Raw genomic sequence first — 18,961 nt, forward strand, 5'->3', positions numbered from 1 at the left:
TTTGTTCCCAGTGGGGACCCTTACTTGAGTGTGTAAATACTGGTGGGAAATTTCTGCGTTTCATAGCAGTCACCTCTGCAGAGGTGCTGTTCTTGTATCCAAGCCTCACTGTTCCTGCTGGAATATTATTATTTACTGTGTGAGGTTTTCCCCACTTCTTCTACCTTGCTTTCTCTATTCTTGTCAGGGACTAAAGAACATTCAAAGTGACATTTCCTCCAACATGCTTTCCTTTTCAAAAATTTTATCATTTACAAAAAAAAATAAATAACTAATTTGGATTGACACAAGCAGATTAAGAACAGGGTACATGCCTGCCAGCGAGCCTTCTTGACAGACATGTTCTACAACACTGATGCTATCTCAAGACATAAAGACAACTTCTTCTGTTCAGCCTGATTTAACAGGTTATACAACCAGGAAATCTTTGGGGATAGGAATTTTTTAATGTTGTATTCTATATAATTTATTACATGAATTATATTTATGGTTCTTCATGCAAAACTTTGATCCTAGTTTACCATTATATAAGCACTGTCTTTTTTAAAATACAAGGCATCAAATGAGGTTGCCATCCCACAGTCAAAACTCTGACCTATATTTGTTTCTGTCTGAAAGAATTCCAGGGATGGAAATGGAGAGGAGCCTGAGGAAAAGAAGGTCCAGCAACAGGCCCAAAGTGGGATCCAGCTCAATGGGAGGCCCCAAAGGCGTCTGACACTATTACTAAGGCTATGGAGTGCTCACAAAAAGGGACTCATCATGACTGCACTTCAGAAGACCCAACAAGCAGCTGAAAGAATCAGCTGCAGATATTTGCACCCAACCAATAGACAGAAGCTACTAACCCCTGTGGTCGAATTAGGGAAAGGCTGGAAGAAGCTGAGGAGGAGGGTGACCTTGTAGGAGGACCAGCAGTCTCAATTAACCTGGACCCCCGAAGTCACTCAGACACTGGACCACCAACCAGTCAGCATACACTAGCTGATATGAGGTCCCCAACACATACACAGCAGAGGACTGCCAGGTCTGGACTCAGTCAGAGAAGATGCATCTAACCCTGAAGAGACTGGAGGCCCCAGGGAGTGAGGAGGTCTGGTGAGGTGGGGGGGTGGGCGGTAAGTGGTGAGGACCTCCTCATGGAGACAGGGTGGGGGAAGGAGGTATGAGATGTAGAACAGACAGAGGGTGGACCAGGAAGGGGATAAAATCTGGATTGTAAAAGTGATTAAATAAAATTTTTAAAAAATGCAGCTTTGAAGAAAAATTAACAATGATAATCACAAATGCTGATGACTTACCATGAAGCAGACACCATGCTAAGCATTTTGTAATTTAATTCAGTTCTTATAAAACCCTATGAGGAGGCTACTATTACTATGCCTCTCATTTAAGGGTAAGAAAACAGACCGTGCAATTCATGAGCTGCTCTGTACTTTCAGTATTGAAATCCGCCAAATCTCAGTGATTGATACAAGAGAAATTCCATTCCTCAGTTATATCATATGCCCACTATAGATTACCACAGCTGGGGCTCTATCCACACAACTACATGGGGACTCAGGAACTCACTACTGATAGAAGGAAAGAACAATTAATAGTGCCCAGGCTTGGCAGGCTAGGAACAAGAGACCCAGGTCATCAAACACTATCAGTCAGGGGGTCTTGGGAAGAACTAAATGGAATACTCAAACAGCAAGCTAAGAAGGGTTGTATAAGGAAGTTATTTATAAAAGTGTGGCAAGAGTAGAGGGAAGCTAGAAGGGAGAAGACCGTACTTGAGGCTGAAAAACAGGGAATTTTCATCCACAGGTCTGAATGCTTTAGGGCAAGGAAGAGTTACCAGAACCTAGAGTTGTAAGGACCAGGCCATCTGATAGGAACTGTAACTACTGATGAAGTGGTACAACTTGTCTACAAGATTCCTATACCTCGTCCCCTTTCCAGTGGCATTCACTATAAATGAATCCAATGGGAAAGCAGAAAGCAAAGGAAAGTAAGTCAGACTTCTGGGACCAAGAAAGAAGAGAGGGTAGCAGGTAAATGTGACAGGGCAAGCAGAAAGTATGCAACAGTCATCAATTGTTGAAGAATTCAACACACAGCAAAGTCCAAAGATTCGGTAGGCTGGTTACTTTTCTCATACCTGTGAACCGAAAAGCAAAACTTCAGAAAGGAAGGGTTTATTTTGGCTCATGTTTTGATGGGATATAGTACATCACTACTGTGAAGGAATGGTACCAAGTTCATGAGGTGGCTGTATTGTATCCACAATTAGAAAGAAAAGTGAGGTAAAGGCTGATATTCAGCTAGCTTTGCCTCTTTTCCCTGACTAATCAGTCAAGAACTCCAGCCAATGGAGTAGTAGCACCCACATTCAGAGCATGTCTTAACCCCCTCCATTAATGCCCTTATAGGCATACTCAAAAGTATTCCTTATTAATGCCCTAGTATTTCTTAAACCAATCAAATGAGTAGTTAAAAGTCATCATCACATTTAACAAAGTGATGGATTATACAATATAACTTCAAAAGCTTTTCTGATTTTAGAACATGGTTTGCCTAAATACTATAATTACCAACAGTAAAAAAAATACATAGTTGATTGCCCATTATTAGATTTGAAAGCATAATTAATAACAATAACAGCAGATAGTTACATAGAACTGGTATGAATCTTAATTCTTCTTTATTCCTGCTACCACTTTATAAGGCACTCTGTGGTGCCTCTCCTTAGCAAGCCTATGCCTGATCACAGTAAGAAAATACCCACAACAGACAGTGGCATCCAAACGACGATGGTATAGAGATAACAGAACGGGAAAGTCGCCTCTAAAGGAAGAGATTTGCCCTGGTTTAGATCTAACTTAAATACCTGTTGCTCACACTTTCACATAAAAAGAGTTAGTCCCCTAGGTGGCAGTATTAGAAGATACTGAGGATCATTGAGAGGTAGGGCTTCAAATAGTGTCCTGGGTGATCCTAGTCTCTCATTGTTTCTGTTGAGTACAGGGTAATCAGGGATAAGAAGCTCTTTTTTCTGTCAGTCAATATCATTCCATACTAGAATTTTTGCTAGATGGCTTAGGAACAAGAAAGCAATCTGATGATCTAGCCCCCCTAACACCAAGTCCTTGCTCAATGGCCCATAGTCATCAGGTGAGCATTTATCAAAAGAGTGCTTACAGTTGTAAATATGTGTATTTTGCTGCTCGAAAACATCTCAGTGGCTCTCCAAAGATCCATTCTCAGAAGTGTCACTATCCAAACAATAAGACCACAGAAAACTCCACAGGAGAACAGATTCCCAAATCTTATCATTAAACAAACAGCTAGATGTGGTAGTTCACACCTATAATCGCAGCATTCAGAAGGGCAAAGCAGCAACAAGATTAGCCTGTGCTTCACAGTGAGCTCTAAACCATGCTGAGCTACAACGAGACCCTGTCTCCAAAAAGCAAACAAGCAAGCAAGTGCACCTCGTCTAGTCCCACTTATACCCAGCAACGCTTAGTTCTCTGGTGTCTGTGATTTTCCACCTCCACACTCCCACTTAGTCACTTGCTTTCAGGAGAGTTTAAAGTCAGTAATTTTGGAATTCACACAACTAAACTATATTATTAGTAGCTATTTGGCCCCTACACCAGTTTTGTATAAATAATAGCTCTGACATGAAGATCACAATAATAGCAGCAGGCTAAGGAATAACTTCAAGGCCATTTTTGTTGATGCCACCAAGTCTTCACTTGGGCCTGTGCAGATGCCTAGTCTTCCCCAAATCACACTGGTACTACCATGTTCTGATCTTGTGTTGCATGAAGACCCATGAAGATTGATTACATGTGTGCTTAGCCCACTGATTACTTCACATCCGGTCACATTTTCCCATGTCTTAAATCATCCTCTCTTCAGGGAAGAGGACTTGAGACTCGGTTCTTTCACCTCCACCCTCAGATGCTGAGTAAATAACTTTGTTTTACAAAATGTGTAGGTCAAGGAATTGATTGACCTACTTCACTGAAAGCAAAATGGGCCTGTGTTTTGTTGTTGTGTTGTTTTGTTTTATTTTGTTTTGTTTCGTTTCAGTAACACCCTCTAACTCTATATTTGAGTTTCAATCTCTTTTATGACCCAAGTTTTCAAGCAGCAGATTTTTAGGAGGCTAGTAAAACACGTAAAACATCCAACATCTCAAAAGCTATCCATTCTAAAAGCAGTTAAAGTTAATGTCTTAATGTCTAAAAAGTTTAAGTTTCTAATTTTCTACAACTTTTACTTACATAGAACTCTTCCCAGGCCAATTTTCAGAGACCAAATAAAACGATGCAGCATGGCAATGTCACAACACAAACATTAAAACGACATAAGGAAGTATATCGATAGTCTGAAAAATGGGTCTTTTATCCAATTAAGTGAAGCATAACTTAAGCAATACTAGTCAGAAAACAATATCTGCTATCTTTATCACACTTACCTATTATTTGGTTATTCTGCTAATGAGATGATAATAATAAATCCACATGCAAACATAAATAGTAATATATGTTTAGACAGCTTAAACACCTTTCTCGGGCTTATGAAGAATCTATTTCTCAACAGATTCTCCTCTGAACCTAGTCATGGACAGATTAGCATTTAAATAAAGCTACCTTTAAGGATATTTTTTTTTTTTTTAGAAACATGCTTGAGTAGTGAGGATCTATTATTTATCTTTTAAATAAACATGAGGAAAACATAACTCTCTGCCTGAGTCAGATGTGCACAGAGGCCAACATAATCAGCAAATGTTATGCTCAGTGCTTTGCATGTGTGGCTGCATTTAATTCTCAAAGGAGCCTTAGAAACAGGAAGCATTACTTCTGCTTTATAGATGAGGATGCTGATGAGAGAAGGGAAAGCGGGCCCAAGCCAGCTGAGCAGTGACTGGCCTAACTAGAGCTTAACCCAAAGGCTCCAATACTCCATATCTCACCTTCTTTTCACAAACCAATTTGCCTCAAGCAGCCAATCCTTCAACACTAATTTAGTGTGTCTATGATAATATCTGGGGGTAAGAAAGGTTACTGTATCTTGGAAGATTGAGATTCCTCAGAACTACGCAACTATCTAGTACCATGTTGTTCACTGTGATGACCACCAGTCATATGTAGCCACTTAATTTAAATTGTGTAATATTAAATGAAATCTAAAGCTCAGTTCTTCAGTTTGCAGTGCCCAACATTTCAAATGTTCAGTAGCAGCACATGACCAGTGGCTGCCATACTGAACTGAGTACACTATAGAACAGTCTTTGCAGAAAGATCCATGGGATAACACTAATCTAGAGAACCTCCAAGAGGCATGGTCAAGTGGGAACTATCACTATCTTTAAGATTACTGTTCAAAATGTTAGCATTTTACATATCAAGAAAATTTTTATACCTCCACTGTTAGGACAGGACCAACCTTTTCTCCATAAATTATTTCTAATATGTAGAGTCAGTTAATCCCCATTATTTGAAGGAAATTGGTTCCAGGAACTTCCTCACATGGACACCAAACCCCACAGATGCTGAAGTCCTTTATATAAAATGATATATGTATTTGTACCCTGTTGCATTTAAAAGCACATCTAAATTGTCTGTAGTCATTAATACAAGGTAAATGCTATGTAACCAGTTGTTACACTACATATGCTAGGGAGTAAAACAAGAGAAAACTACATTATATGTTCAGTACATGTATAACTGGGTTTTGTTATTGTTGTTGTTTATTTTGAGATCACAACTTAATTATATCATTTCTCTCTTCCCTTTCCTCCTTCCAAATATCCCTCCGTACTTTCCTTCAAAATCATGGCCTCTTTTTCCATAGATCTAAAAACATACATACAAGTAACATTATATGGATCCATGACATTATATTTTTGAATATATATATATATATATATATGCTTGAATACATATATACATGTGCAGCTTATAAAAACTACATTTGATTTACAGTTAATTTGAATCCATAGACATGAAGAACAGACTTGTAATAGTTGACATTAGAGAAAGCAATAGCTGACAATTTGAGAGGAACTTTAAAATTTTATATGTATGGGTACTCATATACCCATTGCAATACCCATATTGCAGGAGATCCCTGCATGTGGGTCTTTTGAAACTACAGTTACAGATGGCTGTGAGCTACCATCTGAGTACTGGGTCTTTGGCATGAGCAGCAAGTGCTCTTAACTGCTGAGTCATCTCCTCAGCCCCATGCTCTGCTTTAGACATTCTAACTTGGAGTTAACCTTATCCTTCTTGTTTTTGATGTTCTAGGGAGAAAAGCTATACATTAACTCCACTTTTAGGAACTGGTTCATCTAACACTTGAAAATATAAAATAAGAGACTTAAAAAATTCCATCACAGTATAGAAGCCATGGAAGAACTCTGCACAAAAATGTTTATGAATACAACTGTGTCTATTAGGGAAAATCGTTATTCAAAGCAAACAACACTCTTCTTAAAGGAATGTGAAAGCACCATGCTGAAAAAGAGAACAGAGTTCATATCATATCCATATTAGTCATACTAACAGGAACAAGAGGGAAATGCAGGCAGAGAGAACTCAGGTGTCCCTAAACAGAAGACTCAAGAAGCAAAATGTGAAACAGTTCTCAACCTTAAAAGGAAGGAAATCATGGCACACACTGTGCCATGCATGAACCAATGCTGGAGGATGCTAACTAAAATGGGTCAGTGACAAGACAAATATAAAGATTTCATGAGGAAATTATAGTAGTCAAATTTATAGAGGGAAAAGGAGAATGGCTGGTAGTTGCCAGAAGCTGGATAGAAAGGCAAAAGGGAAGTTGTGGCTATGTAGGTTTAGAGAGTTTCCATTGTAAACAATAAAATGTTCTAGAAATTAGTTGCTGAACAAGGCAATACTTAACACTATTGAACCAGATGTTCAGAAACTAAGATGCTACATTGTATGCTGTGTATTTTCCCACAATAAAACAGTAAGGAGGTAGAGTCTCTTTTCTATTGCTTTAATAAACAAATGACCGGGGCAACTTATAGAGGGAAGGGTTTATTAGGGCCTAAGGTTCCAGAGTGATAAGAGCCCATCACCATTTTAGCTTCCCAAAAAGGTAGCAATACCAGATATGCTGGCTAGAGCAAATAGAAAGCTCCCATTTTAAACCACAAGCTCAGAGAATGAACCAACAATGATATAAGGCATTTAAACTTGACATCCCACCTCTAGTAATGTACTTTCTCAAACAAGGCCACATCTCCTAAGCTTTTCTAAACAGCACCACCAAGTGGAGACCACATATTCAAGTGTCTGAGACTATAGGGGACATCTTATTCAAACCACCGAGAAGGTAAACACAGGCTTCTCTTAGAAGCATAAGATCTCTTAGAAGTCTGTTAGATCTAACTACTATTGCATTTCTCAATCATCTATTAATGTCTCAGTCTTTCTACTGCAACAAAAGTCAATTGATAAGATTTAAATATTATAGTAATATAACGATCAAACCAAATGTCCAATTACCTGGGTCAGTGGCAGAAATAATTGCTCCGAAAAAGAGACAATCTGTGTAGTAAAATTTATCAGAGAGCTGGCCCACAATCTTCATGAGTTTCACCACTCCATACATAAGATTTCTGTAGATGGTAGGTAAACAATGTCAGGGAAAAAATCTTGCACACACAGAAACAGAGTACTAGAGTGCTATTAGAACACTGTACTTGCAGGAAAGCAATAAGCAGCTCTTATGGGTGGACACTTAACAGTAACCTAGGCAAATAGGACTTTGGCATCAAGGACTGGTTTGTAGTTTATTATTATCTTGCAGAAGCATCTTTTGCTATTGTTGATTTTTGTGTGTGTATGGAGGTGGGGCACTGAGACAGTGTCTCATGTAGACCAATCAGGGATTGACTCACCAAGTAAAAAGAGTGACCCTCAACTTCTGATCCACTCAAGAATGTTCCTGAATTCCTGATTCTCTTGCCTCTGCCTCCCAAGTGCTGGAAATACAGGTGTAAACCACCCTCCCCCAAGGCTTTGTGCATGTTAGGTAAACTGTACCAACTGACTTACATTCCCAACCCCTGAATAGTTTTGAAAATGTTTCTTTTTTTTCCTTTTTTTTATTGGGTGTTTTATTTACATTTCCTATGTTGTCCCCTTACCCCTTCCCCCACCCACCCAGGAACCCCCAATCCCCTCACCCCTCCTCCTTCTTCTCTGTGGATGTAACCCTATCTACCCCCCCACACTCCCACCTCCCCACCCTTGACCGCATGAAGGCTGGATACCCCAGGGGGTGGAAATTTTGAAAATGTTTCTTAAAAGTTGTTCTTATTATCAACTATAGCAACTGCAAAGTATGGTCTTTGATGAGTCATAAAGTTAAAGATCTTAAGCAACTGGGTGATAGAGGAAAATGGAAGATGGAGCCTGAAATAATGAATAATAAATCACTATAAGTGTAGAATTATAAGAAAATGTATCTCAAGCCATAAAAATTAGGGGGCGAAGTGAAGCTGGAGAGGATATTACAGACCTCTCCATCAAAAAGTAGTGCAAAGAAGGTAGAGATAGAACCCTCTTGAAATGTCCTAGTAGATCACCAGTGATATAGCTGGCCTTTTGCTCTGTTTGGGTGAGGTTATCCTTATATTGGGTAGCATGTGACAAGGTCTAACAGATACCACCATGTTCAATATTTCAGCTTGGCTGGAGCAAACTTCCTATGTTGCAGATTATAACTATAAACAGCAATCAGTGTTGAAAATAGCCTATCATGTATTATACATGTGTGTATGTATCTGTGTGCATGATGTGTGTATGCATCAGCAACAACAGCAGCTTTAAGGGTTAAAAGAATAAAAATAACATAGAATTAAGTCACTGTCTACTATAGCCAACCATTCAATGAGATTTGTGAAGGTAAGGACCATGTTACAGTCTACTCTTGTGTCTTTACTGACTAGAACAGTGGGATTGCTAAGCTAGGGGTGAAAGAAGTGTTTGCAGTGCAGAATGGAATCCTTATGAGAAGAACTAGCTAGAACTTAATGCTTGCCGAGTGTGTACCGGGTATTGCTCCAATCAGCTCAGTTTCAGTCCATGGCAGCTCTGTGGAACAGATCTGATGTGTTCTTTGAGGCTTATCAAAGGCTTCTTGCATGTTCATACATTTCAAATATTTTCTGAAAGCAGACTTCCTTCTCCATTTGTTTTTACTAAAATCCCTGGTCTAAGTGGCAGGTTTCCCTCTGGCAGCCTCATACAAACCTTGCTTCCCATCAGCATTAATGTATGCTGGGGAACCTGGTGTTCTTCAGTGATCTGTCAGCTCATTAAGGACAAACTCCAAGACACTCCTTCTAAAGAAAAGAAGATCCTTTCCTTTATCTCCAGCTTTCCAACTAATTTTTAAAAGTTCGTCCTACATTCAGATTTGCTAGTGCATTTTAAAAGCCTAATATCACCTTTCTGCTGCAAAATCCCCTCTAAACTCCTACCTGGCATTTAGTCATCAAATCTCCTGGTCTCCTTTTGGTTGGGAAAGTTTCTCAGCTACTGTTTGTTTCTGATAACCTTGGCAATTTTGAGCAATGCTGGTCAGAAAGTTTGCAGAGTGTGCTTTTTGTTTGGCTTTTTCTTCAGACAGAGATGATGATGTATTTAGGGTAGATAACCAGGGAGGCAAAGTACCCTTCTCATCACAAATCTCAAGGATATATAACGACAACATGACTTGTAATGTCTTCCATGTTCTCACCTTTTAAGCTACTCTCTTCTTTCCATACTTTATGTACCATATTCCTTATAAGAAGCTACAAACATACAGCCCACACTCAAAAGCTAGGCTGGAATAAAGATCTGGAGTCAGTAGGACTAAGTTCTACCACTTTGAAGGGGATATATCCATAACACTTATCTACAATTTGGCATATGAAATGTGCCTCTTCTCATTTGTTTCTGCATCAAACCATGTATTTTTCTCTATCTATAGACTCGGGAATATTTATTTTATACTCTATATGACAATCTAATCTAAAGTTATTCATTTTGTTGTGTTTCAGCCACTGATGGGCTCTGGGTAGAGTAAGAATTTCCAGGCTGTCTTTTGGGTTCCTGTGGCATGCCTTGTAGCTTTATGGCTGTCTTTTGAGCATTTGCTTACTCTTTGGTATTAAAAGATGCTCAATCTTCATGTAAAGTTCCTGTTCCAGCCCTAGAGTGAGAGACAACTGGTTCTTTTTATCAGGGAATGGTATAAGAAATTATGATCTAAAAATTTTAGTTCATTTTAATTTATTCTTAAGTTAAATGTAATAATGCTCACATGTAGCTAACAACTACCATACACAACAGGATAACTCTCTAACCAAACTGCCATCCTCATACATTAAGATACTGCTTTGTATATGATGCTGATGAATCTCATCCCTTTGGGTAATTTGTTAGACTAGTTACACAACAAAGAATTACTTACCCAATAATGAAGCAGGAAACAGCAGTCCCCAAGAAGGCATAGGCCAGAATCGACCCAAGGTTTCTGAAAAAATGTCTCTGAATGAAACAAAAAAAAAATAGGGATTATAGTAATTCTTGACAGCAAGCCAAAAAAAAATCAAACATATAAACATAAACCTCATATTAAAAACCTCTAAAACCTGGTATTCTACATTGTTTGTACATCTAGTAATTTCAGATAAAACAATTCTGGCTAATAATATCAAGCTGTATTAAGTGTACATATATATCTCGACTATTTTTTTGAGACTGGACAAAGACCAGCTTAGTCCACGATCCTGCTAGCTCTAGTGGGATCTTAGAAGATCATTAGAGATTTAAGTCTGAAACAAATAAATGGGAAAGTATCTTCTTAATTTGATAGTGGAAAACAGACGCTTAAATATATACATATAGGATGTAAAATATTTCGTTATATCTTCTTATATTATCTGTTTTACTCTTTGGGGCCTGAAAAAGATTTACGAAAGAGACAGCAATGGAAAAGTAAGGATGGTAGTGAGTTCAATTCAAGATGGCAACGTTTGTATAGTAAGAAACCTAGAACCAATGTTAAGATATAGAGATCATTCAGAGGGAGAGTGTAATATAATATCCCTTTGAGGGGTTGCATATTCAAAAGTTAACTTCAAAATGAATACAACAAATACATGCGCACATACATTCACATCTTTCAAGTCATCAGGTCCATGGGGTCTTCTGATGGAGGGAGGGTTATAACCTGCTTTTAAGATCTTTTGGCAACATGCAAAAGCAATTCCTATTTAAAATTCAGAATTTCTTAATAAAAATAGACAAGTAAAATCCTCCAAACACCCTAATTAAACAAGAACCAACAAAACCTTAGCCATCATTTTTAAAGACAGCAAAGACCTAGTATACCAACTGAGTAACCTCAGGGAAAGCGGGCACAGTCAGCATCAGGCTATATGAGCTAAGGGCTGCAGTTGTCCTTTGCCCTGGATCTCAGACAGTCCAAGACTCTGTTATCATCCCACAATGTTCCTCTGAGAATCAGATGTCAAAAGAACATTTACTGCTCATAAGAATCTTTCAAGTGTATGTCATGCCAACAGCCACCAAATGAAGGTGTTGCCTAAACAGATAACGAACATATTATACTTGATTCTGTCTTGAGTCTTTTTTTAATGCTATTGTATTTATACAGCAAGATTTGGGATGTGTCATATTTCAAAAATATTAACAACTGAAATTCCAATAACACTCCATTAAAGAAGCTGATAAGATGTCTCAGTAGGTTATGGCACTTGCCACCAATCCTGATGATCTGAGTTTCAAACTCTGAGACGTGCACTGCAGAAAGAGAGAACTGGCCCCACCTCACTCCGCCCCTGCTCAAGTTGTCTTCTGACTTCTTGCACATTGTGGCATGCATGCATTTACATACATGGGCACCCGAAATAAATAAAAGCATAATGACTTTTTAAATTCCATTAAGGGCTTATATGAGGGAACACTAGAACCAATGGCATCCAGGTGATATACCCAGATAGAAATTGCAATCTCAGATGCACTTGTGGTGGAATTCGGTGTCAGAACATGGTTCAAGTATACAGATGTGTTAGAAGAATTCTGAGAGCTTGTAAGAAAACTCTAACAGGACAAGAGTCTTGTGACCTCTGTTCCTTCTAAACATTGGTTTGTTTTTGAAATGTGCTTTTGTTATTTGTGTGGTAAATAGGGTTTACTTCAGATTAACCATTATCTTACTTTCGTATTCAAAAAATGTTTCCAATCATGGCCTGTCCTTGAGTTTGTATATACCTTGAAGTCATGTGAACTTTGATCGTGTAACTTGCTTAACTGTCTAAGTTAGGGTTACTATTGCCGTGATGAAACACCATGCCAAGGCAACTAGGGAAGTTGATTTATTTTGCTCACAGCTCCACATAACAGTTCATCAAAGCAGTCAGGACAGGAACTCAAGCAGGGCAGGACCCTGGAGGCAGGAGCTGATGCTGAGGCCATGGAAGAGTGCTGCTTACTGACTTGCTCCTCATGGCTTGCTCAGCCTGCTTTCTTATAGCGTCTTAGACCACCAGCCCAGGGATGGTATCACTCACAATTGGCTGTGCTCTTCCCCGCATCAATCACTAATTAAGAAAATGACATCCAGCTGGATTTTATGGAGGCATTTTCTTAATTGTGGTTCCCTCCTTTCAGATAACTAGCTTGTGTTAAGTTGATATAAAAGTAGCCACCACATTAACCCCCAGAATAGAAATTGTCTGATACTCTAAATAAAGTTGGCTAGTGCATGAGACTTTAGTCTCCCTCATTTTTAGGCTCCATTCTCTTGGATTCACAGCACCAACAAGAGTGGTGACACTCGGATTTCTTTGGCCAATTATTCCCAGGATTAATAGAAATACAGATTAGATAAATTCACATTTATGATATTAGCTAAAGCACAAAACCAAAAATGTAAACCTACAAGAATATACTTGTAATATGTTCCAGAATCTCTCTCCACTACATATAAATTGTTCACTTCTTATTCAAACCTGCTGAACTAAATTTTTATTTTGAAAAGATACTCTTGCATATTATATCAGCACTTAAATGCACATTTCATAATATACAAAGTACTTTCATATGTACTAGCTCATCCAGTTCTCACAGCACCCCAGTGGGGATTCAATCAAACTTGTTTCCTAGCTTGCTTGCTTGCTTGTTTGTTTTGACCATACTAGAGATTGACTTCAGATCTTATGCATATTAGAGAAGTGCTTCACCACTGAGCTAAATTATCAGCTGTTGTCTAGACAGGGGGATTCACCCACTAGCCAGGCTGGCTTTAAACTAATGGAAGTCGCTTGCTTTAGCCTCCCCAGTACTGAGATTATAGGCATGAGCTGCCATATTCAGCTCATGAACCATCATACATAAGAAAAATTTAAGGTTCTATGACATGCTTTAGAGTTGCCTAAAATCATACATCTACCAAACTATAGCCAGGGACTGGAAAGCCTGTCTCTGAACTCCAGTGTGTGTCTCTCTCAATTGCCACCACTCTCTGCCTTTTTAGGAGAAATGGACAAAAGTTACTGAATTAAAGACTAGCCCTTTCTTCCTATTTTTGTGTGTCTACAATATAGTCATGATGTGTCTCTACTCTGCTCTCTTAGGCACAGGATGACAAGCAGAAACAGAGAAAAACATAGTGGCATATCCAAATAAAGCCTTCAAGAATCTAAACCTAGCACAGACCAGACCAAGGTTTACTTTGGTGAAATCCACTGGAGATTCCAGTTAGTAGTGTGCCACTCTCTGCCTATATTCCTACTGCTGCGGAAGCAATATTCTCTCACTTTCCCATCATCTGTGGTGTATGTGTGCACGTGTACATATGTGTGTGAGAGAGAGCCAGTCACAAAAAAATGCCCAGGTGATTTTTCCAATACGAGTGCCCTATAATAGGCACTCGTATTGAAAAAGTCACAAACAAACCACAAGAAATGGCACAAAATCAAAGGCAAAATCCAATAGTAACTTTTTCAAGGTAGAGAAAAGATGAGTGGATGTATAAAATATATATGTGTATAAAATATAATGTGTAAAAAATATATGTGTATAAAATATATATGTGTATGTGTATATGTATATATTCAGAATATAGCATATATCAAATGATCCAAATATGGTAAAATCTTTATCATCCATTTAATCAACACTAGGTGCAATCAGAGATAACAAGTACAGTAACAACCACCTATCTGCTGACTTTATATAAAGATTGTTTAAAAAAGAATGACACTAATGGTTGGTAACACAGAAAGCTAGCATGTCAAAAACAAGTTCAATTAATAAACAGGGAAAGCTTGTTATTTGGGTTTCTTTTAAGAAAATAGAACTGATGAAGGAAAGGTTATACAAAAATAAAGTGTTTTTCAACCATTAGAGAGGCTTTTATAACCTATGATTTGCTTTCATTTTAAAGCAACTATGACTTTGATTATATGTTCAGGTTAGGTATTTAAAATAAACTATCGGCCGGGTGGTGGTGGCGCACGCCTTTAATCCCAGCACTTGGGAGGCAGAGGCAGGCGGATTTCTAAGTTCGAGGCCAGCCTGGTCTACAGAGTGAGTTCCAGGACATCCAGGGCTACACAGAGAAACCCTGTCTCGAAAAACCAAAAGAAAAAAAAATTATCCATCATCCACTTGATCCAAAGAAGAGGTCTCAAATTCCCCACTGAGGGAAAAAATATCATCTCCACAATAACCATTTCTTATCTATTATGCATCAATAGATGATGTAAAGATTTAGATGACTTTGGCAACTGTATAAATGACTTGGAAAAAAGTGTACGTTTGAGATGTTTTATATGGAAACCTGCATCTAGCACAAAGGAAGAACTCCGGATGTGGAATTGACAGAGATGGTCTAGCTTTGACTTATTTCTCTATTGACTGCAGTATTAATCATTCTGTTTTGAGCATCAATGAAACACAGGGCCCTTTTTACATTCCAAACTCTATATATAGAAACAAACCGCCTCCTGTTCCTCTGGCACCCAGCAGCCCAGCCTTCTCATGTTCCTCTCCCGTCCCAGCATGATGCAGCAAGGAGGCTCCCTTGATCTATGAAAGACAACACCAGTTTGCTTTGACTAGAAGTCTTCATCATTTTATACAGGATAGAGTGACTGTTCTTGCTGCTCCTCCAGTTGCCATACTGTGAGTGAAAGAGACAGAAGTTTCCAGCATCTCTTCATTTCAGCCTCCTTACCTCTAACTGTCTGAGCTGACAGCTAAAAGGTCTCTGTCATTTTGTCTTCAACTCATGAAGTACTTATGGAGTACTATTACTAAGAGCTAACCTTCATACTACAATAGGTTTACCAGGGCATTTGAACCATAAATTAATTGTTTAATCATGAGCTAAATCCTTATGTTAATGTTCAACCATCATTATTTCCTTATAGATTATGGCACTGTTCATATAGATTTATAAACAGAAATAAATATGTATCGTTCCTGTACCTAGCTGATACTCCAAAATGGTACTGATAGAAAATCTAGTATGTTGGGCAGGCCTCCTCTCCTAAAGGGAATTGGGAAGTGTTCCATTTTCTATTTTCTAAAAGAGCTTTTGCAGGGATGGTTTTATTTCTTCTTAAAATGTTTGGTCTTGTTCACTATGAAGCCATGTAAGTAGGGTTTTAACTATCAACTCAGTTTTTTATTTAACACAGAGCTGTCCAAGTTTTCTATATTATCTCTAGTCGGCTTTGTTAATTTGTGCTATTCAAGGAACCTGTCCATTTCACTTGTCAAATTTACTAGAACAAGAGCTAGAAAGACACCTCAATCTATAAAGTGCTTGCCATACAAGCAAGCATGAAGACCTGGATTTGATCTGCAACATCCACATAAAACAAAAGGCTGGGGAGCTGGGAAGATGGCTCAGGGGTAAAATCTCTGGACACAGCTGTGTGTTCCTGAAGATCCAGCATTGGCAGGCAGAAAAACAGATCATGAGATCTTGCTGGTCAGCCATCCCTAGCCAAACATTGAGTTTCTGGTTCCATGAGAAATCCTATCTAAGTGCAACAAGACAGATAGCAACAGAAGGAAACATTTGACATTTTCTTCTGGCCTCTGCATGCAGATCCCTGGAGCTCCCTGACCAGTCAGTGTAGCCTACTTAAAGAGTTTCAGATCAATAAAAGATGCTATCTTTTTTTAAAATGAGGTATAGGGTCCCTGAAGAATGACACCTAAGGTTGACTTCTCCCTGCCCCATATAATTTACTGGCACAAAACTGTTCTGAGTACTCCTTTATTAACCACTGAGTATCTGAATATTCTGTAATGATACCCTTTTTTATGTTCATAATACAATTTCCCAGTTAATGTAGGCACAGTTTCTCCATTTAGAAGTCATTTCTAATTCATAAAATGATATTGGGTTTTACTGTCAGCCAACATCTTTCTTCTCTAGAACTGGAAGGTTTGTCTCTCACCTTCCTTCAGAGCTGAATAAACTCCATGTCTGTTATCCTAGGAAAGTCTTTGGGGAGCTGATGTTCACAAAACATTCCCACAATAAGATAGAGCAGATAGATAGATAGATAGATAGATAGATAGATAGATAGATAGATAGATAGATAGATAGTTTTGGCTTAAGATGCTGTCAAGTATAATGATCCTCAATAATGAGGTAGTTACGTTCTTAGCAACTTTTTTTTTTTTTACTTTGGACTAACAGTAGCTTTACTGAAGCTGCAAATGTAGAAAGGTTTTGGGTACCCCCCCCATCCACCACCACCTCTGCCAACTGTATTGTATGTAGCTGTAAGACTGTATCCAAAACTAGGAGATTGATATTGGGACAAAGTCAATGTAATTTTATCACATGTGCAGACTGTATAACTACTGCTACAGTCAAAAAACAGAGCTGGCCTGGAGTACAGCACTTGTCTAGCGTGTATGCAAGACTTTGCTTTCCATCCTTGGCACCACAAAAATACTATCTAACATACAGAAATATTCCATGACTACAAAAATGTCCCTTGTGGTCTCCCCAAACTCTACCTTATCATCATCTCTAATCCCAGGCATCCAAAAATTTGTTCTCTATCTCTATAATTTTGTAATTTTGTCATTTCTGTAATGCTACATAAATGGAGCAATATAGCATATAACCCTGAATCTGGATTGTTTGACTCAACAAAATGCCTTATAAGCCTATCCAGATTGGATATCAATCATTTTTCCCATGTGATCACTGAGTATTTTTCTATGGTATGGGTATACTACAGTTTGTTTAACCATTACCTGCAGGAAGGCATTTTGGTTGCTTTGGGGTTTTATCTTACAAATCAGATAGTATGAAGAATGAGGCATAGGTTTTTGTGTGAACATAAGTTTACTTTTTCTTCAGGAAATCCTCAGCAGTGAAGCTGCTATGCCTTAAGACACCTTCAACTTCTACTCACTTACAAGAAACTATTTTGTTTGCCAAAGTGGCTGCACCATGTTACATTCATGCTAGAAGTTTGGAAGAGCTCTACATTTTAAAACAGAAACAATTTATTGATGATGAGTCTCTGAGTGGTTACACAACACAGAAATCTGAGAGGTTAAGGGGAAAACTAGAAATTATCCAGGTCAACATTGAGACTTCCACTTCCCCTTCCCCTCTCCCAAAAAAGAAACAGCCTAGACAGGAAGCCATTGAAAAGAACTCTTAAAAATTATGATAGGGATGCTGAAGTGTAGCTCTTCACAGGTGATGGCTTCTGGAGAGGGTGCAGGTGGGGAACGACTCAGTTTTCTTTAAGGGGCAGACCACTGGGAGTTTGACCATGCTCCAGTGAGTATATGGGCAACATAAATTGGACTTGGTAGTGTTTTCTTTTTCTTCCCTTCTTTTTCTGGAAGTAGGTCACAAGGGCGGGGGGGTGCTGGGAGGACTGGTAGTGTCCTCCAAGTGATCAGGTTCATTATGTGAAATTCTCAAATAATCAATAAAAATATTATGTTGGGGAACAAAGGAGAAAGATCTTAAGAAATCACTGGCAAAAATGCTCATACCTTCTTTAAGCTGTATCCAGCATGGAAAATAATTGGAGGCAGCAAAATGTTGAAAAATACCTCTGGATCAAATGTTACCTAAAAGTTTAAAAAGAAAAAAGTCAAATTTAAGATAAATCTCAACTGATTGTATAATATTTATGTAATATTAAAAGCCATTGACTAAAGTGCCTTATTTATAACAAAAGCCATCAATGTGTTAAATCACTACAACAGATAAGCCACAATTTCCCTATTGACTGGCATGTTCTCCCTGCCCATGGCCGCCCCCAGTGATTCTGACTTAAGATTCCAGTATTCTGTTTTAATACATATTAAGTCACAACAGTTTGAGGCAATTTGAGGAACTCACAGGCAACTGCTGCCAATGTTTTTCAACAGAAAATAAAAAACATCTTGATTTTCATCACACATTCATAAAGGCTTAATTGCAATAAAAATATTATGAATTTTTATTAACTTCCCATTTGTAGACCCAATTAATTCTATGACATTTAAGTCTCTTTTCAGGGAGCAGCCTTTCATGTGACCAAGCAAAGTTATCAATGAGGTCAGCCGCTTCATGATCATCAACTGAAATTACTTGTTGTTGATAAAAAGGAACTCACACTGACACTTCTACTCAGCCAATCATAGGACAGCCCAAAGGAGCTAAGCATTTATAAACAGGTAAAATTGGGGGGGGGAGGGGTAGGAGTAGACTAAATATTTAAAATGATTAAGTGGCATAAAATCAATTAATATACCCACATGAATAAATCTTTAATATTGATTTCTTGCCTATCTTAGAAATCACCCACATGAAAGACAGGTGATCTTTTTTTTTGGGGGGGGGGGACTTGAGATGAGCCTGTGCTACA

At 38.4% G+C, this 18,961-nt stretch overlaps 1 protein-coding gene across 1 annotated transcript in view; it reads right to left on the minus strand.

Moving 5' to 3' along the window:
* Slc9a7 (solute carrier family 9 member A7) overlaps positions 1–18,175 on the minus strand; it is a 73,307-nt gene extending 55,132 nt beyond the window's left edge. The window contains exons 1-3 of the mRNA XM_028776128.1: positions 18,102–18,175; positions 10,498–10,574; positions 7,539–7,651 (exon numbers count right to left, since the gene is read on the minus strand). Of these exons, the coding sequence (XP_028631961.1) occupies positions 7,539–7,644 (106 nt within the window). The 5' untranslated portion in view covers positions 7,645–7,651; positions 10,498–10,574; positions 18,102–18,175. The remainder of the gene's footprint in view (positions 1–7,538; positions 7,652–10,497; positions 10,575–18,101) is intronic.
* Between the last annotated feature and the right edge of the window lie 786 nt (positions 18,176–18,961).

This window comes from Grammomys surdaster, unplaced genomic scaffold (assembly GCF_004785775.1).
Source record: "Grammomys surdaster isolate TR1022 unplaced genomic scaffold, NIH_TR_1.0 265, whole genome shotgun sequence".
Taxonomy (NCBI): Eukaryota; Metazoa; Chordata; class Mammalia; order Rodentia; family Muridae; genus Grammomys; species Grammomys surdaster.